This window comes from Dendrobium catenatum, unplaced genomic scaffold (assembly GCF_001605985.2).
Source record: "Dendrobium catenatum unplaced genomic scaffold, ASM160598v2 fragScaff_scaffold_621, whole genome shotgun sequence".
NCBI classification, from domain to species: domain Eukaryota; kingdom Viridiplantae; phylum Streptophyta; class Magnoliopsida; order Asparagales; family Orchidaceae; genus Dendrobium; species Dendrobium catenatum.
The window spans coordinates 16,324,497-16,348,504 of record NW_021319083.1 but is presented as its reverse complement, the minus strand read 5'-3'; the positions used below and the strand labels follow the sequence as shown (position 1 = coordinate 16,348,504).

At 33.9% G+C, this 24,008-nt stretch overlaps 1 protein-coding gene across 1 annotated transcript in view; it reads left to right on the top strand.

The window, feature by feature from the left end:
- The window catches only part of LOC110094091 (gamma carbonic anhydrase 1, mitochondrial), a 32,407-nt gene extending 12,119 nt beyond the window's left edge, over positions 1-20,288 (top strand). The window contains exons 2-5 of the mRNA XM_020819244.2: positions 6,659-6,802; positions 17,973-18,098; positions 19,077-19,228; positions 19,650-20,288. Of these exons, the coding sequence (XP_020674903.1) occupies positions 6,659-6,802; positions 17,973-18,098; positions 19,077-19,228; positions 19,650-19,931 (704 nt within the window). The 3' untranslated portion in view covers positions 19,932-20,288. The remainder of the gene's footprint in view (positions 1-6,658; positions 6,803-17,972; positions 18,099-19,076; positions 19,229-19,649) is intronic.
- The last annotated feature ends 3,720 nt before the right edge of the window (positions 20,289-24,008 follow it).

Genomic DNA, 24,008 nt, shown 5'->3' with positions numbered 1-24,008 from the left:
TTGAAACTGTTTGAACATATAAGAAAAAATCTTATATGAAAGCATATATAACTTGTTGATTCAAAGAAGGTGATTAGGTATATAAGTGTTTTTTTTGTAAAAATTATAAATGGTTGTGTTTCTCGAGCTAAGGGGCACTTGATTGGGCTAGGAGAGTCCAAAGAAAGAATGCAGAGGTATGTAAGAAAGTTCATGTAACAAGAATTACTTAGTTGTCAAATAAAATTAGTGCAACAGAGCATGCTTTACACATATATGAAGATTGAATTATTGATAATTAGGAAGATGAAATGATAATTGAAGTTTTGAGATATTCTAATAAAGGAAAGAGTGTCAGAAATTTTTTTGAGATAATTAATTTTTCTTTTAGCCTGCAAACTAAATTGTATTAGGCATTAAATAGAGCCTTGACAAGGATGGTAGAGAGAGGATTATTCTATTTATAACATAGGTTCTTTCATTGCTATTTAGTTGGCATGAAGGAGATAATTGAAAATATAAGACATTATTCATTGAGATGAAATCCACTCTCTTATTATAAGTTGAGGGTCATTGTTCTCTAGAAATAGGTTGATGCCATGAAAGAAAAAGTAGAAAAATTATAAAGATGTTTTGAAAGAAAAATGTTGTCTTATGCCAGTTAGATAAACTAGTAAAACAAATTATGCTATAACCATTATCATGATAATTTCACAGGTAATTTTTTTTTTCAAGAATCAGTTGATGCATTGGAGCATACAAAGGATTCCATGTTTTTGTATGAGATGCTTTATGCTTGAGTTGAGATGTTTGGGAGGAAAATGTGGTACAAGTGGATCAAAAGCAATCACGCAAGCTTAAAAAAGCAGCTTGTAGTCAAGTTGAAATGTATTATTAATCAATTCCTTATTACTTGCATAATCAATTATTATATTTTAAACTACTCCTTTCAAAATTTTTATGGGTAAGTTTCTTGTGGGAAGAGACAATATTTATATTGAATAAAATGTGTAACTCATTGTTTAGACTTGATGTTGGAAGATATTGGAAATATTTAACCATCGAAGAAATTCTAAAGGTCAGATAAATTGTTAGGGTCATTGATAAATATAGGTTTGGATTGCACATGAGAATTTGACTCTTAACCGGACACAATGGAGAAAAATGATTCATGTAGCCGACCCCATATAGTGGGATAAAAGCTTGATGTTGTCGTGGTGGTGATAAATATAGGTTTGCATTGCACATGAAGAGGAATTTTGCAAAGGAAGAGACTTCTTATATGTACTTATTTGAGACATATTATTTGGATTTTTTTGTCTTCTAATTTTGATCACATTCTCTTTTCGGAAGACAAAAAGAGAAATATGATATCATTATATTTTAGTAGCTCTGTATTAGTAATCTCATGCTTTTTGACACTTCATATTAATTTGCTTATCGCTTGATGAGATTATCCATGATACTTCATTTATTATGATCTTGGATTTGTTTTTATATATCTATTGATTAATATAATATCCAGTTTTATGCTTGCTTCATTGAATCATTCCATTTTTTTTTGGAAAAATGAAACCAAATATTCTTTTTTATTAATCTCATTCTTGTTGAAATATACAAGCATATCTTTGACCTCATCAATGGCCTCATATATATATATATATATAATCCACAAAGTGAAGCACTTTCACCAAAGGTCTTTTTTCCTTAAATGTATAATTAAGTAATTCCATTCTAAAAAGATAATACATAGATAGTTTCATAAACCCTCTTCCATTTGTAATCATTAGCAAATTTTGCCTTTCTTCAATCTTCCTAAACAAATATTTTATGTAGATTCTCCTTTTTGCCTACGGATGCTTGAAAGTCTCAAAACATAAGTGAAAGTCTAATTATGCTTGACCTTAAAAACTTGTTCCCTCTTGCAAACTTCCTCGTAATGGTCAATATAAGTTCATTTAGAAATAAACCCGAAGATTTCAATGGCCTTCGTAATTTTACTTGTTGTTAGTATCTTTCTCTCTTACATCAAATCTAGGGGGTCAATATTTGACACAACACGAAAACCCGACCCAAACTTGACCCGTTTCCAAGACGGGTTGAGTTCGGGTTCTCGGATTCGACCCGTTTGAAAAACGGGTCGGGTTCAGGTTGATCTGACGGGTTGCCGGGTCAACCAGAAAACCCGTTTAAAACGTCTGCTCGGCTGCCCGGGTACCCGCTCGCCCCCTGCAAGCCCCCTGTTTGGACGATTCAATCTGATTTGATGTAGAAGTAGGTGTGTCAATTCGGGTCAATGGGTCAGTTCGGGTCAAACCCGACTTGACCCGGGCATAAACGGGTTGACTCAAAACCGATCCGTTTAGTTAACTGGGTCAGGATTTCTAAATCGGACCCAACCCGCACAGGTTGCCGGGTTGACCTGACCCGACCCACAAACCCGCGAGCGCAATTGCTTGGGCAGTTGTGCGTCGACGCGTCATGGGCGAATCCACGGATGGCGAGGTCAGAGTGAGGCAGAGTGAGGCGAGGCGAGTTCGGAAACTCAGAGTGAGGCAAATCCTCATAGGGCCTGGGCGAGGAGAGGCCGGAGACTTGGAGTGAGGCGGAGTGAGGTGAGGTCGAAGTGAGGCGGATTCACGTGAACGGAGGACTCAGGCTGAGGTGGCCTGGCGCCTGGCGGGGGCGGGACTTGACCAGCTCGCTGACAGGCCGCAGGTGCGCCCGGCCAAGCTGCCCTCGCCTGCCAGCACGCTACTGCGTGCCTGCCTGCGCGCCCGCTGCGGCTGCCCATGTGCGTCCGTGCCAGCACCAGCCTGCGAGGCCTGGCCAACTAGTTTGCGTGCGTCCGAGTCCGAGCCTGCCTTCCCATGTTGGGTCGGGTCAACCCGGCAACCCGCCGGGTCGGGTCCGTGTTCGGATTTCCAACCCGTTTTCCTACCCAGGTCGGGTTAGGGTCGACCCGGGTGAACCCGGGTCAATTCTGGGTTCGACCCAAACCTGACCCGTGACTCGAAATTGACACCCCTAATCAAATATATGAAATAAGATGCAATGTTTGAAATTGCGCAATTGGGTATTAAAATATTTTCTATCTATGAAGCAAGGTATAAGCCTCATAATAAAAAAAATCAAGTTAATAAAAAATATAATGTAAGAAGTTCTAGACTACTATCAAAGTAAGATATTCTAATAAGGTCATAATAAATCAAAGTAAGATCCTAATTATAAGTCACTCCCACTTCCAAATCAACATTAACAAATAGTCTAATAAGTCTCTAAGTTACTAAGGTTATAATTTGTACATTCAACAGTCTCCCCCACACTTATAACTAGTGGGCATTCATTAAAATTATCATTATAGTGATTGCTTTCTATCCTTTATCATTCATTGTTGTGCCAGCATCATCCAAATTTTCCATCTTATCTTCAATCTCAATCATCTCTCTTCCTTAATCAATAAAACTTAATAAAAGCATTAATTAAAATTTAAAATAATGATTATGTTGATTATTACAATTTTAATTACAAGAGTTATTATAATAATCTTTTTTGTTGACTTGTATTGGTTCTATTGATTTTACTGTTTTCTCCATCAAAGAAGTTAACATTGAGATCTTCATCTTGCAATTGTGATGATGTAACTTCATTGTGATGGCATCCAGGATTGCGAATTGTTGGGAGAGAGGAAACGAGGGGTTTAGGTTTAGATGGAGTTTTATATGGAGTGAAATTATAAAAGAAGGCTTTGGGAATGTATTCTATTCATAAATTTAGTTTTTAAAATCACCCTTAACCCTAAAATTTGAGACGTATGTCTTTTGTTTATATCATAGATGTGTGCCTCAACCTTGTTGATGCGGACGCACGCCTCATTAAGGCCTTCATGAGGCGTACACCTTGTGGCGGATTTTCTCAAAAAACACTGATGCTCATCTCTTGTTTCATAATTTTAAACATGGATGAGATGCACATGACATACAAAAAGTTATAGCCTTTTTTGAAATGTAATTTACGTATAAAAGAATTGAAAAGAGTAGTTACTATATACTAGTTAACATCGCAACTATATAAGAAGCTATTTGACAATTGAACAAAATAAAAGTTGATTAACAACAAATTTAGAACTTGTTTGCCTGCTCTTTATATCTTGAATATGATTGTTTGAGATTACTTTTACCAAATTTTCTTTTCAATCTTCTCAAACTTCTAGTCTTAAGCATCTTATATAGCAATATTGTATGCTTCTTGTGCTTCAATGTATTAATTGATTTTTAAAACGTAGATTTGGTGGTGAATTTATCAAGAAATTGACTATAGTCTAATTTCTCGTATCATTCCATTTGTCCATCATAAGATTACATCTTTTTTTCCCAAAATTTCTTATATAATTTTTTATTTCTTCCTTTGGGATATCAACTTCTTTTGAAAAAAGGAACTCTCAACTGATGATAAGAATGTGAAATTAACCTCGGCTTATAATGACCCCTCGGCTTATAATGACCTATATTTTCAATCTTTTCTTTGAAGCTCTCTTGCTTAACAACATTAGAAGAAACATCAGCATGATAGAACCATCTTGCTGTAGATTTGATGGTTCTCTCTCTTTATTTTCATTCTCTAGGCTCTCTTTGATACTGTCTCATATTGCTATTCTGTGTCAAATTTATATTCTTGCATTGTTGATAGAATAGCCGTACAACTCTTTTTTTTGGTGCCTTGGAATTTGCACTACTTGCTATCGACATGATCGGTCTCATGCTCTTATTAGAATACCCTTGAGCTTCAGTCAAACATTCATCATCCTTATTATCATTGATTATATCTTCATCTATAAGAAGATGTCACTTTATTGCATTTGCTTTTGCCTGATAAGCTAGCAATTATTGTTTCTCTTCATTGGGGACCATCATAACAGTTCAACTTTCTTTCTAATTGGAAAAAAACTACCATTTATAATTTTTCTTCAAGGAATATACTTATGTCTAATTAAAAATTTGAATAAAAAGCTATATTTACTCACTTGTAGGAGTTTTCTTCTTGTATGCCTGAACATTTCCAATAAATACACATCAATTTTTTTTCCTAATTGAACATGCTAAATCAGATTAAAAGATTAAATCAACAACAAGGAAGTTACCTCAAACAAAATACGACTTAAAGGTTCTCTAATTTAACCATGAAATATAAAACTGCACTTAATAATTTTCAGGCAATTTTGAAAGCATCTCATGGGTTTGTCATGTAAATGGGTAAAAGGTAAGATTGCAAAAGGCAATGGACACTAAGTATAACAAAGAAATGCCTAAACAACAAAAAAGAGTAAAGTTGCATACCATGAACACAAATTTAAGTCGATAGAGAGTTGAGAAAAAAGTCAAAGGAAACCAATGATTCAAAAGTGGGAGGCAAATTTGAAGTTATACCATGCAAATATGAAAGATTTTACTCGAAGAATGCCAGGAAGTCAAGTTATCAGAATCATAGGATGGTATGTGCTCAAGAGTCGCGCTTATGTGGTTGAGACGTGCATTTGATGTTAAGGTTTGCATTTGTGTGGTCGATCACATGAGGAGATGAATTCAAGAATAGAAGAATTGTTTAATGACAGAGGAGAAGAATCATTGTGAGGTCAAAAGATGCATCTCCTACGTGCATGCAACCAACAATTGATCTTAAAACTTATGTTTGTAAACTAAAAATAGTGGGGATCAAGGTTCATTCGAGCTGAAAATGCACTTTTTGTGATGAAGTGATGCAATGTGTGCACCCTATCAAGTTTGTGGCACCTGTGTGCTTTGCAATTGATTAAAGTGTGTCTTTGTGCGTTGTAGCGCTTTACCTCAAATATGCTTTTAATAACGCCACTCTTTTACTACTATAAAAAATATAATCTCTTTATTTTTTGACTAGTTGATAATAAGAAATTCCAATATGGAACTGTTATGAAGGGAACATAAGAAATTACTTGAAATTGTATACCTCTTTTCTACAAAGGTAAAATGAAATGTTATCTTATTGAAGATGATACACTAATCATATGAATAATATAATAATACTTTAATCGTTGCATATTGTTCCAGTTTTAACTGATGCCGCTGTTGGGCAAACCAAAATTAGAGAATTTTAATCATTTCCTTTGGTTTTAGTTGTATGCTATACTGTTTGATTCAGATTTCACTATCTGATTTCTGTTTGGCTAGGCAATTCTACTTGACTCAAACTAAACGATATTTTCAAAATGAAGCATTGATTGACTGTAGCCCAGATACCTGTGTTTTTCATAACACAGCAAAGAAATTGTTGATTTCATATAGTAAAGCTACTTGTTTTTAAATATTTTCATTTGATAGTGTGCTTTTAAAAAAAATTCAGACATCATTTAAAGTGCATAAAGATCTATTTATATTACACGTACTAATTCCTTTCTAGCGGGTTTGGTCTGTTCCTATCAACATATTATCCATTTTTGAATTTGGTTCAATTTGAGCCAACTATAGCCTGATTATCCACATACGAGGCTTGCTTATAATCTATTTAGTTTTATCCATGTAAATTCTTCATATTAGTACGGTTTTGCTTATTAGTTTTCTATGCTGAGCCTTACAAAATGTAACTTTTTAGAAATTCAAGGCAAGTGACTTCTTGAAAGGATTTTGTGATATTCATATTATTTCAGTGTCAAGGCATCGGACGCTTATGAACATATTTGACAAAGCACCAAGTGTTCACAAAGATGCATTCGTGGCTCCAAGTGCATCTGTTATTGGAGATATTGAAGTGGGAGAAGGATCATCCATCTGGTATGGATGTGTTCTGCGAGGTATGTTTCTAATTGAATAATTTAATTAGTTATTGTTGCATCTCATTTTTGTTATATTATTAGATAATGTTTGATGTGCGAATAGAGGGGCCCATCTTTACTTCATAGTCTTGTGGTTTTCCATGTATAAGTTTTCCATATTTGTGAAAATGGACTGAACGTGGTAGATAAGCAGCTGAGTGATTTTTCAGATGGTGAGGTTGGGGCATAGATAAGTGTAGTTTAATGTTAAGGTCCCAATTTTTGTTTACAAAAACAACCTTTATGCAAATGCAGGAGTATGCTGATATATCAGCCCTTCTCATCACACCTTGCTTGGTGGGGCCTCCATGTATCGAGTATGCCCTTAAATTTACCTTGTATCGAGGAAGGGAGAGACTCTCATCTTGGTTCAACCCAATTTTATTGAATTATGATAAGAAAATAAAATTAGTGTTTTTTCATGTTTTCAAGGCCAATTGGCTCCATACAAGTATACAGAAAGCAAGGGGTCATATGGTATTAAGGTGGGACCTTAATTCCAAACAAGAAGGTTAAAAATTGGATTTATTCTATTTTTTAAGAAGTCGAAACTAACTCCATAATTCAAGCCACCAAAGGAGTTTCAACCACTATTCAGTGATATTTTGGACAAAGTCAAAGACAACTGCACAAATTAAGTCATACATGATTCAACCATAGTAAGAGGAAGAGAGAAAAATATTTCTTTCCAACTCCACAAAATAAAGATATGTGCCAATTTAGACTCCACAAATTCTTTTCCCTCTCTTGTTCCATGATTGACCACTTATAAGGGGGATTTGAAGAAAATTCTCATATTCTATCTAGATATTTTTTTTTAATTATTAAATTATTGTGATAGGCATTTAGATAATGATTTCTTTGATGAAATAACTTATCTAGATAGATAAGATTTATCATATATTTTTCTATTTTTAATATGGATTTGCATTTTATTATATTTTTGATTTTTCAAATATGGAATTAGATGACTATAAATATAGCTTGTAACTTGACTTTGAATTCAATTGAATACAATTCAATTCACTTGGCATTATTCGTTCTACTCTATCATCTCTCTCTCTCTCTCTCTTACCATACTTGACGGTACTTGTTTCCAAGGGCAGCTTAAGCTACCGTTGACTGCATTCTACCATGATTTTCAGTACCTGATGTGATGACAAGAGCATATTTCAACAAATCTGAATTTATAATTGGAAACTACAACAATTTGGGAAAAATATATGAATTAAATCAATTGGTGTTTTGATAATTGTTTTGCTAATAATAGTGAAATTGCTTACTGTTTAAATCTAAAGCTTGGAGAAAAAAACAATAAGCCCATATAGAGGGAAAGCCAACAGAACAAAAGGATTGAATGCAAAAAATATAATTAAGGATTTGATGGTCAATTATGCGGTGGTCTCTTTTCTTTGATTATCTTATCATCAATTTGGGAAGGATATTGCATTAGGTCTTATAGAAAACCTGATCTTTCATGCCTCATGAACAAACCTAGAAAATTCTACTAGCTCCACTACATTTCACATTTTGCTGAATCAAGGATATCATAACATGATTGTATATTGGCGTCAGATTGATTTTGAATTATTCAACCATATTATAAGGTATACTAGCATCTCAACCTTTGAGAAAATCAACTGGTCAACACTCCACATACTGAATATAAACTAGACAATTGTTTATTCTCCAACAATATCCTTTGTTTTTTTTAATCAGAAAAATCATTATCGTGTGTCACCAGTAGAGATATTTAATAAAGGAAGTTTTTTTTTTTTCAAAGAAATGTTGTTAAATTATGATGCTAGACCATGATGGGCTCTTTTGTGAAGCCTCTCTTTAAGTAGTTTTAACTTTAAGATTAATTTGTTTGCATTTATGGGTAGGAAATGCATCATTAAAATATATAGTATTATTATAAAAGGATTTTGAAAGAAAAATGTTGAGTTTTTTTGGTTGGTTATTTAGATCAGCCAAGTTGTACAAGAAGCTCGGATGCACAGATGCAAATACGACGACTTGGACATAGGACACATCAATTATTGAAATTATAAAATGCGGATACATGTTATACATTATATTATTAATTTTTATATATTAAAACTAGTGCATAGAAATTAGATAAGTATAATATTATGAATAATAAAGAAATGAAAAATCATTTAACTAGGATTTATCTTTAAAATTATTAAGATTAGGATATCGAAATTAGGGTATCTAGAGATGAGATGATGTCGTTGTTGAGATTTATTTGTTGCACATTGGTGGTTGATGTCAAGACGACATTAAATAAAAACGAGATGCCGAGTTGGCACGAAGGTGTGACTATGGAGTTAGAAATTGTTGGCGTTGGGAATCAATTTCAAGATGACGTCGACAGTTGATTTTAAGATGGTATCAGATGTTAGTGTTGAGATGATGTTAGACGTTGATATCAAGATGGCTTTGGGCATTGATGTGCAACCCTACTTATGATTTGCCAAAGAGAAATGAAAACATGAATGTTTGGGAGATAGAATATTGAGTGTGGACAATTGATTTGGGGATGTAGAGAAGAAATAAGAAATTTGATTTTTTATTTTTAATGAATAAAAAATTGAAATATAAGAATTATATTTAAAAATAAATTTTCATAAAATTTTAGGTTATCCATGTCAGAGACATGCTTGTCCAATTTTTTGATATTATTTTAATTAAGCATGTCTTCATAGTGTCTGACATGTGTCGGAGCCATAGCTGTGCCCTTGTCCTTCAAGAATTGGTCATTGCAAACCTTCTTTAAGAAGTGTCGTTGCGTCATAAGACAAGATGCTTTTAAGATTTTAAATATTATGTGGAGTCAAGTCATTTAGTTAGCCAACAAGTAAGCTATATAAGATAAATTTTTTTTTTGGTGAAGATCATCATTGCTTTAGCTAATTATTATACTTAATCTTAATTTGATGAGCTAATTAATTTAAATAGATACTAACCATAAAATTAAATATAAATTAATAATAATTAACATTAATCATCACTATTTAGCTGTTAGTTCAATTACATTTTTTAATAGTTAATTAACACACAACATCACTAGTATCATGCATAATCAATTATACTTAGTAGTTGAAAGTTAATCCATATTTGTGGAATTGGAACTTGATGCCATCAAAGATGAGTGCAACATCATGAATGATGCAGCCGTGGAATCAACGAGGTTTATAAAGGGCATCACATACAACCGGAGATTATAACTATGTTGGGGGACCACAATTTTGTCAACCATTAGCAATCAGTGGAGATGTAACAACAATGTGCATGGCATATTGCTAACTTTTAAAATCAGTCTAAGTGTGCAAGAATGAATGGCTTTAGTTATGAAATTGGGATGGAGAAAGCTAATGCAATCGGGGACGAAGAAAATGATTGTTTTGTTAAAGATGAAGGAAGACAATGATGACATACATGGGGATGATGTTGGTGATTTTGACATGGTTTGCATTGAAAGATGATGTAGTTTCAGACAAATGATGGAGATAGTAATTAGATGACAGATGACAAATGGCATGGGACAACACATGATAGTGGTGGTGACATGGTACAATAACTAACATTGAGAGCAAGTATGGGGTTGCAGTAACGAATAAAGGAAACCATGTGATCTACTTAAAGTAAACTTAAGCGACATTTTTGGGTCACTTAGAGTAGTCTTCTTTTTAATCACTTTAGGGAAAAGCCAAGCTTATGATTTTCTAGTTTTAGGAACTCTTGAAATTGTTTTTGGCTTTTCTTAAGGATTAAACTTGCTTAAATTTAACTCAAGTCTTAACCAAACAAACACAAGTTTAACATGATTAGAAGATGCCTAAAAAAGTTGTCATAGAATAGTTTTAATATCTCATGCCATCATCGTTGGTTTGGTTGATGGAAAATGAGAATTTATTAAGACAATCATCGTTGGGATAAAGGTTAATGATGGCTGATGATGATGATGATGATGATGAATGTGATCCATTTTTGTGGTTGTACGGTTTGGAGCTTCTTGGAACAATGATTGATGAAGATTCCATTTTGTGGGTTCTTTTAGGCTTGGTCGACAACAATGATTTACTTCTTTAATCTAACTTCTTTCAAGACATCCTCATGGTTGATAATTCCATCATGAACTTGAAGAATCTATTGGACACATTACTTGTTTTATCATAAAATAACATTAGGTGGTGATTGTGCTGGCCCTTCCAATTTCAAACCATTCATGCTTTTTATATTCAAGGTTTGAAATTGTGCACTTGGGTATTGAGACATTTTTCGTAAGCTTCAATGCATTTTGAGACATAAGCCTCAAAATTAAACTATTAAATTAATTCAAAAATATGAAAAATAAAACATTTGGGATTGACATTTTTAAATTGCAATGTAACATTATAAAAGTAATGCAAGCACTCGATAATAAATAAGTTCAAGATAAACAATACATCCAAAATCATCACATAAATATATCTTGAAATAAACTTTTTATGACTTAGGACTATGGATTCAAAAGTCTCTCCCTCTCCCATTATTTAATGAATCTTCATTAGATTCATCATTGTAGTGAATTGCTTTCTTGTCTCCCTAATTCTTACTTGTAGCAATGTCCTCCCACTCTCATGCTTATGTCGGATCTTTTCTATTGTGCATTTCCCATTGAACTATTCTTATAATTTCTCACCATTTTAATTAACCTTAAACTGAAAAATTCATCCACAATAGAGAATAGAGAAGGAAGATAAAGAAGAAAAAATCATCAAATAAAATGAGAAAGAAAAGAAGAATGGCAAAAAATTTATAGGGAAAGAAGAGAATAGAAGAAATGAGGAAGGAGAAGGGTTACTGGTTCAACCATATCAGCACAACAGCATTGACGACCTAGGAGATTAGGATATCGGTGGCACAACAATATTAACTAGTTTCTCCTTGGTAGCTCCCTCTGGAGCCTCCAGCTTTGACTTTTTTATAGGTTTGTGCATTTGGCTTTGTAGCTCGCATACTTTTTTTAATGATCTATGCTTATTTTATAATGCCACTTGGGATTTGGTTTGTTAAATAAAAAGGGCCTAACACCTATAATGTGAAATGGAGGCGTATGCCTCAACACATCCATCTCAACTCTCAAGGTGTCTCATTGCATGCCTTAAAAAAAAATTTAAGTGTTCACTTCTTTGTTCCCGTGTGGGATGTAAGCCTCTAGGTGCTTTAGATGCACCTCGCCTTGAGGTATGCCTCCTCAAGGTGCTCATTCAAGTGTATACTTTTTAACATTGCCTATATTACATTCTATTCTTCTGAATTCTTCATTCAATGTCACCCTTTTATTGCTTGATCATTTTAATGTCACTTTATTTATCAATAAATAATTTCTAAGAATCTTTTTAGTGTTATAATATCTTAGATTTTTTATTTAAGAGAGGAAAACTGGTGTACATGGTTGATGATATAATTATAGACACTATCCAATCCTTCACCCTTTAGGTTTCAAACTTCCTCGGATTTGTTTGGTGCTGCGACCTATATGTTCCTCAAACTTTTCGCATGTTAAGGGTGAAATTCTGGCCCTCATGTATTCAAAAACACACTAATCTAATGTGCATTTGTTAGGTGTAGGCCATTACACAACATGACATGATGGCATGAGAAACCTTGGCCATTGCACCGAAAGCTCCCTTAGTGGCACAGGGATGTTGTGATTGGTTTAGTTACCCATACATGAACTCATTTATGTAGTTCAATTTTATTCAAATTGTTTTTTAATCAAGTACTAGAGATGAATGGTTACCTTCATTGAAATTGTTACGTGAGGTCCAAAGGAATAATTTTTTTTAATGAAATCATATATTCTCCACTAAGGTTTTTACCATATATCTGATCTATTTTTCTTCAACATTTGCACTTCTTGTTGTGTTCCCTTTGGTCATTCTAAGCATAAACCAAAATCGATTGGTCAAACTGTTGGGACATTAATTGATGGTCAATCATTAGCATTTGTTTTGGCCATCTTAGTAATCCTTTATAATTCTTCAGTTGTTTAGCCTTTAACATTTATTATTCAAGCCTTTCTTAAACTATTAATTATATTTTGTTAATTAATTTTTTCATATGTTTTCCAAAAAATCTTAATGAAATGTTATTTGGAGCATCAATATTCTTCATTTTCTTCTCTCAAAAATTAGAATTTGATTGCATTCTAATAATTTCGCTATGAAATATAACTCGGAAGAGCATTACTAGTCTCACTCATGCCAAAGTTGAGCATATAAGTGTGACACATGCTATATCTTATCTCAATATCGTGAGAAGTTGTTTCCCATTTTTTAATATGTGACTTTTATGTCACAATGGAGACAAACCATTTTTTGAGTTCCAATCTCAGTTATGACATCAAAGTTTTTTTTTATCCAAGAAATATAAATGGAACCTTGCTTCCAAATTGTTATGCCATTCTTTTTGACACCTTCGGTCCTATTATTCTTGTTGGTATATCATTCCTAGTATTTATTCTTTGTATCAACCTATTAGGAGACTCCTTTTAGGTTGCATGGTTATTTGTAAGCCTAGAAACATGTTCAATGCCCCTCACCTTATTTTTTATTTTGGATATTTAGTCCCTATAATGAAGCTATACTTGGATTTCTTGTACGTGTTTCCAGTGGTTTACTATTGGTAGAGTCTATATTATGCCTTATATAATTTTTATTTTGCTTATTGTTGAGCTTAGAGTTTTAATCAAACTAATTAATTAATTAGTTGAAAATTGATGATTAATAGGTTGATTTACCTGGCTAGGTATCTCTTAATAGCCTCTTCCCTTTGCTTGAGACTATTGACCCTCTCATTGCTGTTCCATGACATCCACAAGTGATCCAAATACTCTTAGGGTCTCAAGAAACCCCACTTGCCTTAGAATACCTCTAGCTTGTATCATGTGAATGATCTCTTTGTGTCGCTCTTCCTCCACTCTTCATCCCTATCTTTTTAGCTTTCTCTAATGCTAGTTAGGTGTCATAAGGCGATCTCGTTAGATGTCATAAGATCTCATATAGCATCTCAAGTGATAAAAATTTTCTAGAGTTTTTATCTATTTTTGTGTTACTAAGGACGGCCCTAGACTACCTTGTAAGGTTATCAGGTTGCTCAGTCAATTAAAGCCTTCTCCTTATCACGGTTAAAGGACAAGGACGAGCCTCATGGCTCCGAACTTGCCTCCGCATTGGGGTGTATGTCAATATGACTCCTGTGTTTCTCAGGCTCAACTCGTGATGTAGGCAGGGGGGGGGTGGTCAAATCAAATCCTAAATTTTGGTTTTGACTTCTCTTGGGCTTGCTAGCTCATTACTATTTTGAGCTAAAATCTAGCTCATTATCAGCTGTTTTTTTGTTCATTTATTTAAGAATTATTAGCTTCATTCCCCTTTTTCTTTTGTCTTTTTGGTTTCTTCGCGTGTCTCTTTGATTTCCCCCACTTTATCTCTTCTCCTTCCCTTTGTCTTCTCGTTTTCCTGTGCTGGTTGATTGTCCCGTGGCTTGGCCCCTTTGATTCTCGTGGTTGGTTGCTTGGTTCCCATGGCTGTCTGCTTGGTTCTGCGGCTGTCTGCTTGGTTCTTGCGGCTGTCTGCTTGGTTCCCATGGCTTTTCTGCTTGGTTCCCGAGGCCTCTCCTCTGTTTTGCTGTACCGTATGGGGGCTGCCGTTTGGTGGCTGTTGGGTGGGGATTTCCATGAGTTTTTCCCTGTTTTTGTGCAGTTTTTGTGGGATGTTGTGCTGTTTTTGTGGTTGTTCGGTGGCTGTTTTAGGAGAGAATGCTGCCCCTTTTTGGTGGCTTTTCATGTGCTATTTTGGGATTAAATCTGGGCTGATTTCTAGACAGATTTTTGGAAATACTTTTATGGGATTTAATGAAGATAAAATGGCTGTTTGGCTGCCCTCTTTGGTCCTATAAATAGGAGATGTTTGGGATGTTATAAGGAGCTTATGATGTGATTTTTGGAAGCCATAACCTGCGGGTTTGTTGTTTGGAAAAGCTTGCGAGCTTTGTCCAACTTCTCTTCCTCTCCTCCTTGGGAAAGCTTGCGAGCTTGTCCTCCTCCTTCGTCCTGGCTTCTAATCCCTTTCTTCTCTACGCAAGAATCCACCCCACATGTATCCTTCTTCTCAACTAATGGAATTGCTACTTTAGGTTGTTTGTGTCCAAGTTTGTTTGAGTCATTTGTAAGCGTCAAAGGTTTGTAAGTCTTTTATATTAAAGTGAAGTTGTTTTTAGTTCAATTGTCACTTTTTGTGTTCTTTGGTGTAGTTTCTATTATCCTAGGAAGAGTTTCTTTTTGTAATAAAAAATTTGGGGCCCTTCCCAAATTTTTGATTGCATCAACTCGATAAATAACCTATTAGTTGAGCTTGTTGAGCTAATGAGTCATGTTTGAATTAGCCCCAACTTGAACTATTATAAAAAATAGTAATATAATAAACTTAAAATACATGAGAATTCAATGATTTAAATGGAGAAATATTAAGAAAATAACATAAATTCTATTTTTCTTTCTTTTGTTAATTGATTTTTTTATTATTTTTCATCCAAATTCTGATTCTTCTGATCATTTTATTATTAAAAATTTTATAATTGATATTATCTTCTCTCTTTCAGAATAAATTAAGTGGCTTGAGCTCAATTAATTAGTTAATGGCTAAACTTGACTTGTTTACACTTGTACCTTTACCGGTCAATATTTTAGCGATTAACCAAGCAAATGTGTCTCTTAATATACCAGTCTTGCAGCATATGTTGTCTTGCGGGAATTTGGTTGACAGGTCTAATAACTTGTTTGACATGATCTAAACCTACCAACACATTAGCCTTACCAAGGATCTCCCTTTGGTGGGTAAATCAAGTGATAAGTGCGAACAATCCCACATCAGCTCCATGAGACTCTTAATTGTTGACTAAGTAAGCTCAAGCAAAGTGACACGTTGGTCCTACATAAAAGTCATTTTATTTTTAACGCATTCTGCATGACTCATTGTGCTTATTGATTGGTTGGCCTCTGGTCTAGTATGTACATTTGCCTTTTGGGTTATGCCAACGAGGAGGCTTTACGGCCCCATAAACGCTGCATGGTAACTATGTGGCAGCCATATGTTAGCTCTTGTTTGTTACATCAACATTCACCATGTGTTAACACTTCTGGTTTTCCACGTAACACAATTGTTCATCCATGACATTTTAAACTGTTTAAAAATTGCAATAAACCCTTGATTTTGTAATTACATAAATTAAATTATTTTATAAAAATATCCCTATTATTTTAAGTTCAAGATATCAGTTAAAAGTTAGCTAAATGCTTTTCAAAGTAAGCAAAAATATAAAAACATCTCAAAATTTAAAAATCCCAAAAAAAATTTAGATATTTTATAAATATTTACTTGGAAGGATCACTTCATAACAATCTTTTAATGCTTTTATGACCATTTTAAAAATACAAAATTACCAAATAATTATTTAAAAAGGAAAAAAATATGCAAAAATTTCTAGAAATAAGGCAAGCTCCCAAAAATTATAAAATACATCTTGGAAGGATCACTTTATAACAATCTTTTAATGATTTTATGACCATTTTTAAAATGCAAAATTACCAAATAATTATTTAAAAATGAAAAAAATATGCAAAAAATTTCTAGAAATAACTAAATAAGGCAAGTTCCCAAAAATTATAAAATACATCTTGGAACCCTAGACAATATAGTTGGTTTGATACACTCTCCTTCAACAGTATACCAATGCACCTCGGAATTAAATCACTTTGAAAGCATGCCAACATCTTGTTGCATTCATATATAGTGGTAGGCATGTTAGAGCATCAATCCTACCCTACTGAGTTTGCTTATTTAAGGATGAATAATTTTAAATTACAGAAAATCCTTAGTATTTAAAATCCAATAACCTAACTTAAAATGAATTAAAATTCCTTAATAGTTATGAAGAATTCTAAATGGCCTTAAATTTTTAAAATCCCAAAATTTAGGAGAATCCTAAATATTTATCAAGAAGGATCACAACAACAACAAAAATAACAAGCCTTTAATCCACTTTGTGGAGTCTCTTACATGAATCTTTTTTCTCCATTGAATTAAGAGAGGAGGTACCAAATTACAAAAATATTTAATTTTGTTATATTTTCCATTTTTATTATTTAAAGTACTATATATATATATATATATATATATATATATGTATGTTGCAAAGCTTTCTTACATACAATATAAAGCCTAAGCAAACTATAATCATATTAAGATCTTGATTTGCCAGCCAAGGCTCTATGTGCTAAAATTACCAGAGTGAGTTAAGGTCTTCTCTGAAATTTCTATCCATGCATGAAACCTTTGACGAGCTGAGGCTCTAAACCTCACCCTTAATCTTGCAAGGGCCTCAAACATTGAATGACAAGATCAAGATTTTGATTGTGAACTTGGAGACAAGGCCCTATTCTATCAAAATTTTCATAGCTAGCCAAAGAGAGCATTGCAAATCGTAGTCAGGCACCTTTTACTTTCACTTCTTTTGGAGCTTATTAGATTATGGGTTGCTGATAAGGAATTTATTCACAACCAAGGCTGTTTGATAACCAAGGACGGATAGCATAGTAAACCATGGATATTTAAATCAAGGATCTTGACATAGTTAACCAATCCTATCCTAAACATGTTCCTAAAGTCATACATGGCTCGTAAACTTCTCAATTTTTGAGCCAAGCAACCTCCTTGATTGAGCTTATTTCCCTTATTGAGAGAGATTTATTTTATGGGCTTGCACCCACAGGAAATCTCAAAGCTCATTAGGATAACTCTTATTCAGAATATTTTTTTTCTTGACCAAAAAAAAATCTAGAATTCTCTCGAGAACTTTGAGGCCTTTTTTTTCCTGAGTAAATCACTTTCATGTTATTGAGTGTTCTTCCAACGGTGTTAAAAGTGTGGTTAAATAAAGATGTCTATTTATTGTATTTCATGCCAAACCTATTGTTCATTCCTTCTTATTTTTAGTTGTATAATGGAGGAAATGAAGTTTGCTATAAATACATGGGATGATTCAATCTTTTATCGAGCGCCATGCCACTACTTATTTTCTTCTGGTCTCTTTTCAGGTGATGTTAACAGCATCAGGATTGGATCTGGAACTAACATTCAGGATAACTCTCTCGTTCATGTGGCAAAATCTAATATAAGTGGGAAAGTCTTGCCAACTATTATTGGAGATAATGTTACTGTAGGTAAGTAATGTGATTCAACTTCCGTGAGATTATTAAATATCTTTTCATACGGTGCTTATTCTATTATTTCCAATTATGTTGCAGTTATGCCAAAAGTTTCCTTGGCAATATTTGATGGACAACAATCTTCTTAAGTCCTAAAACACTCTTTTTTAACCATCATTTTATTATTGTTATGAGGAAGTATGCTATTGGGATTGACTACTCTCCTTAATCCATTAAACAAAAGGATCAGGATATACTCAATTTTGATCGTAATGGGTATTTCAAATTCAATTATATTTAAACATGAAATTATGTGATTTTGATTTGCAGATAAATTCAAGAATAATTAACATAATCCAAATTGTATAACAACACAACAAAGTATTAAGATATCTATATCCTATCAATAGAACAAATACGATGGAAAAATTGACACGCCAATTTTGTAAGAAAACCTTGATGAAAATTGGGTCAGATATCCTTACTCAATTTTTTTTTCTTTGCTTCTTAAGTTAATTGTTGCAGAGATGAGGATGCTCAAGTGAATGAGTTGCTTTATTCTTAAAGACAGGATATGAAATGAGCATATACGTGAAAAGGTTCGAGTAGCTCCTGTGGAAGATAAGATTAGAGAGAGTCGCATTAGATGGTTTGGTCGCATAAAATGGCGGCCTTCCGATGACCCGGTTAAGAAAGTAGATGTATTAGATTTGACTTAATATTAAGCAAGGTAGAGATAGACCTAAAAAGACTTGGTTAGAAAATATTAGAAATAATATTTTTTTATTAGATTTAAATGAGAATTTGATTTTTTACATGACACAATGGAGAACGATTCATGTAGCTGTCCCCACATAGTGGAATAAAGGCTTGTTGTTGTTGTTGTTTGCTTTTTTTTTAATTCTCCAGTTTACTTCAATAACGGTCTAAATTGTATCAGTTAATACACATATTTGGGAAGTTCCTTGTTTCTAAACGTTGGTACTACTACAGGGCATAGTGCTGTGTTACATGGATGTACTGTTGAAGATGAGGCTTTTGTTGGTATGGGGGCAACCCTGCTTGATGGCGTGGTTCTAGAAAAGAATGGAATGGTTGCCGCAGGAGCTCTAGTGAGGCAAAACACAAAAATTCCTTCCGGGGAGGTAATTTTCCTGCTTCCTCTTACGCTTCGTTTGGGACGGCTTTCTTTCTGTTTCTTAAAGCGGCTTTTTAGTTCAAAATTTTTTATTTTTTACTAGAAAGCTATTTTAGAAGCAGAAAGAAAGCCGTAAGCCGTCCTAAACAAATCCTTAGTCTAATATCACTCATTTAAATACTCTATATTTCAGATAGTAATTTTTCTCTATTTCCGTCTTACAAGATTATGAAATTCAAGCTTAATTAACTTTTAAAAAGCATAATTAACTTTTGATTGTTAAAACTCTAATGGTCTCCTCATTGTTATATGAGCGATTTCCTGGGCAATAGAATTTATCATTCTGTTTGATATTTGGAGTTATGCTTTATAAATGTTATTTTTAAGGCTACATGCTTTTAATGAGAATTTTAATAATCACATGACAGGTATGGGCTGGTAACCCAGCCAAGTTCCTTAGGAAGCTAACAGAAGAAGAAATAGCCTTTATTTCCCAATCAGCACTGAACTACAAAAACTTAGCTAAAGTGCATGCTACTGAGAATGCCAAACCATTCGACGAGATAGAGTTCGAAAAGCTCATGCGCAAAAAGTTTTCCCGAGGCGACGAGGAGTACGACTCAATGCTCGGAGTCGTCCGCGAAGTTCCCCCCGAGCTCATTCTCCCCGACAACGTCTTACCCGACAAATCTCGCAAGTCTTTTCATTGAGCTCCAACGTGGTATATCCGTCTTATAGGCTTCATTTGGAACAGCTTTTTTTATTGCTTCTTAAAGCAGCTTTCTCGTACAAAGATTTTAATTTTTGTACCAAAAAATTGTTTTAAGAAGCAGAAAGAAAGTCGTCTCAAACGAAGCTATAGCCACCACCACAACTGATTTATGTGGAATGTTGTTTGAGGATAGTAATGTGTTAGTGAGGCTGGCCATTATGTTCTTTTTTAGCCTCCCAATAATTTATGGGTCGAGGTTTATTGTAGGATCGACCGTCTATATTTGGACTGCAGATTTTGCTATTTCAATCAATGTTTCAATGGAGCCAGATTATATTATTGCGTAGTTTGCTTTGGTCGTGAGAATTCCTGTAACTTTTATGCGGTTGCTTACTGGCTTTCTGGGTGAAGCTAAGGCTTCGTTTGGAACGACTTTCTTACTGCTTCTTAAAGCAGCTTTTTAGTTCAAAATTTTTGCTGCTAAACCTAAATTTACAAATCCCTGCTTGCTATTTGATGTCTGGTTGGAATTTTGTTCTCTCAGATCTGTAGAATGCTTCTTCTATTCTGTAATTTGGAAAGGATGGCCTTAAGATGTGCTCGAATGAGAAATATATGACTCTTTTATGGTGATAGCTATTCTAAGGTTTCGTTTGGGATGAGTTTTTTTACTGCTTATTAAAAAGCTGCTTTAAGAAGTAATTAGAAAGTCGTTTAAAACGAACCTAAAGAGGTTGGAATGACAATAATCTCTTTGGCAATCAACTTGGCTTTGGAAAATATTCAGTATGCTTGAAGAGATCTATATAACTACTCTCTAAATGCTTGCCCTCATAGCTTGTTGATCTTCTAGGGCTTATTTCCTCTGATTGAAGTTACAAAGCAGTAACCCTAGGCTTAGGGTGTATTCATGGAACAATTATTAGGTCCGGTGAACGTACGTAGAGGAACGTCTGGTCGGAGGTAAAATCCCGTAAAAAAACTCAGTATTTTTAGGTATTATTTGATAATAACGAGGAATACCGCTCTGTGAAGATCAATACCAAGTTATACCGAGCAATATCGAGTTGTACCGAGTTTTTTCTAGGAAAAACTCGGTATTGCTCGATATAGCTCGGTATTGGGTCTTCACATGATGATATTTCTCGTTATTGTTTGGTATTGCTCGGTATTTGCTCGGTATTTCTCTTTTTTTGGCGCGATTTTGCCTCCGACCGGACGTTCCTTTACGTCGGGTCGGAGGACGTAATAATTGTTCGTATTCATGACGATTATAGGAGAATCATCAGATTTTGGATGAAAAAATTATACAATTTTTTTTCTTTATTTTTCAAAAAATTTCTATTTAAAAATTAGTTTAAAAAAAGCATAATAGAATGGCTTTGTTTGGGATGATTTTTTTATTGCTTTTTTAAAATAATTTTTTAGTACAAAAAATTTTATTTTAAAAAATTTTATGCTAAAAAAATATTTTAAAAAATAAGTAAGAAAACTGTTCTGATTTCAAAGTAGCTTTTAAAAATTTTTGACATTAATGATAGGGTATCATAAATGGACCAAATGAAGCAAAAGTTTTATATTAGGTTAATTATTAACAAATAATTGATACTGTGGGTGTCAAGAACAATTATTACGTCCTCTGACCGGACGTAGAGCTACGTTCGGCCGCTAATAAAATGTCGCCACGTGCTCTTACTCTTTACCGCGCGGCCCGACGACTTGACCCGGATCGGAACCCGGGAATGCTATGTTCGAGTATTGCGAGGTATTACTCGGTATTTGCTTGATATTGCTATGTATTGCTTGGCAATAACGAGAAGTACCACTATGTGAAGACCAAAACTCGGTACAACTCGGTATTGCTCGTTAATACTCGATATTTGCTTGGTATTGCTCGATATTTGCTTGGTATTGCTCGATATTTGCTCGGTATTGGTTATTGCCGAGCAAAATCGATAAATACCTAGCAATACCGAGCAATACGTAGCAAAATCGAGAAATACCGAGCCATCCTGGGTCTTCCGGGTCGGGTTGCCGGGGCGCACAGTAAATAGTGAGAACGCGTGGCGTGATTCTACTGGCGGCCAAACGTAGAGCTACGTCCAGTGACCGGACCAAATAAAAGTTTAGCCATAATATACTAAATCTTGTTTTTTTTTTTTTTTTGCCGAACAACTTGATTTGCTAAATCTGGGATTTAAGGCAAAATCGCAATAGGCAGAGAGAACGAGATTTATTTAAGTTTTTGTAGGATTTAAAAGGGCTGTTTGGTAGAATTCAAGATTTCATTTAAGTAGAATTTGTAAATCCTCTAAATCCGGATTTATGATATCCTAGGGGGTTAAATCCTGACATTTTGGTAATATTTATGATAAATCTTGTTAAATTCTGTGTAATTGTTTGGCTATTCAATTGAGGATTTAAAGCTTTTAAGAGATTTGACATGCATTTCTTGGATAATTAAAATACAACAATAGAAGTTCAAATAAAATACAATAAAATTTTTATAAAAATACAGCAATAACATAAATTTAAGATTAGTTTACTCATTTTAAATAATCATCAATTAAATTAATATTAATAACTTTTAGAATTATCTAAATTTGAAAGAAAATAATTGTGATATAATTGTAAACCTCAAGTCCACAAAATAGATTATTTAAATCATGCAGAATTTGCTTCTTTTTTGTTTTTGAAAAAAAAAAAATCATATAGAATCTAATCAACAAATAAATTATTTATGACTTAATAATTAATTAAGTTAATTAAGTATTAATTTCTATTTAGATAAATTAAATAAAAATAATATCAGTTATTGATATATCATAAAAAAATTATCTTGATTGGGCACGAATCTCAAGGCAATAATCAAGTTGGAAAACTTCAAAATTATAAATCTCGGAACATCTGAACTCTAATTTCAGCAAACTTATAGTCGAACTGAACGTCTCAGAAATATGAACCCAACGACACCAAATTCAACTCAATCCGAGCCCAAATGAGTCCAAATCAAAGACACGAAGCACATTTTGAAGGTTCAATCCATAATTTGGATTACTAAATAGTTTCCAAATATGACCTTCTTATAGTCAAATCTAGCATTTCGAAGAGACGAATCCAACGAGCCCAAGATCGTCAAATTCTGACATCATTAGAGCCTTCAAATGCTTGATAAACGGTCCACAATCAAGGGATTCAACATCGGTCATCGATTCAAACCACTTCAAATTTACTCATGATCTTTCTCCTATTTATTGATCATGCCACTATCAGAAAATTATAAATAGACCCCTCATTTCTCTTGAGGGGAATCCCAAGCAAGAAGAGAAGGAAAATAAGATAATAGAAAGGAAGAAGATAAGAGAAGGAAGAGACTCCTCCCTCCTCGACCACTGTCGTACTTTCACCCGGCAGCCGATCGATGTCAGAATTAAGCAAGGAAGCAAGAAGAGAATAGAAAGAAGTAGAGAAGGAAGAGAGTTCTCGACCACAGTCAAACTTCCACTTGATTGACAACTGACGTCAGAATTCTGCTCAACTGTCAACTAGCACCGAAATTCTGCCCGACACCCGACTAACCTAGGAATTCTACCTGACCATCAATTGAAGCCAAATTTCTTCCCGACCACCAAAAAGTCGCAGGATTTCTGATCTCTGTTTGTAACTGAATTTCAACCCAAGAGTTGTAAACTAATCGTCCTCAATTTCATAGACGAGTTAGCCACTTATAACTTAAGCAATCATTAGTGGAATCCTTTCAATTGGATGTGCCTCCGTGATTTTTCCCTTCCTAGGGGTTTTCATGTAAAAATTCTGGTATCACGTTTTTCTTCTGTTTGTGTGATGGATATCTATACAATGATGAGATGAAAACTTTCTAACTCTATCATTGCGCTTATTCTAGCCCGCAACCGTTATAGCTAATTATTTTTTTTTATCGAATTGAAATAAAATTATAATTAGCATAATCTAATATCATTATTAATTAATTAAATATAATAATTTTCATTAAAAATAAGTTATAAATAATATTAATTTACACGAATTAATGTCTAATTAATTATTTTTTCGTGTT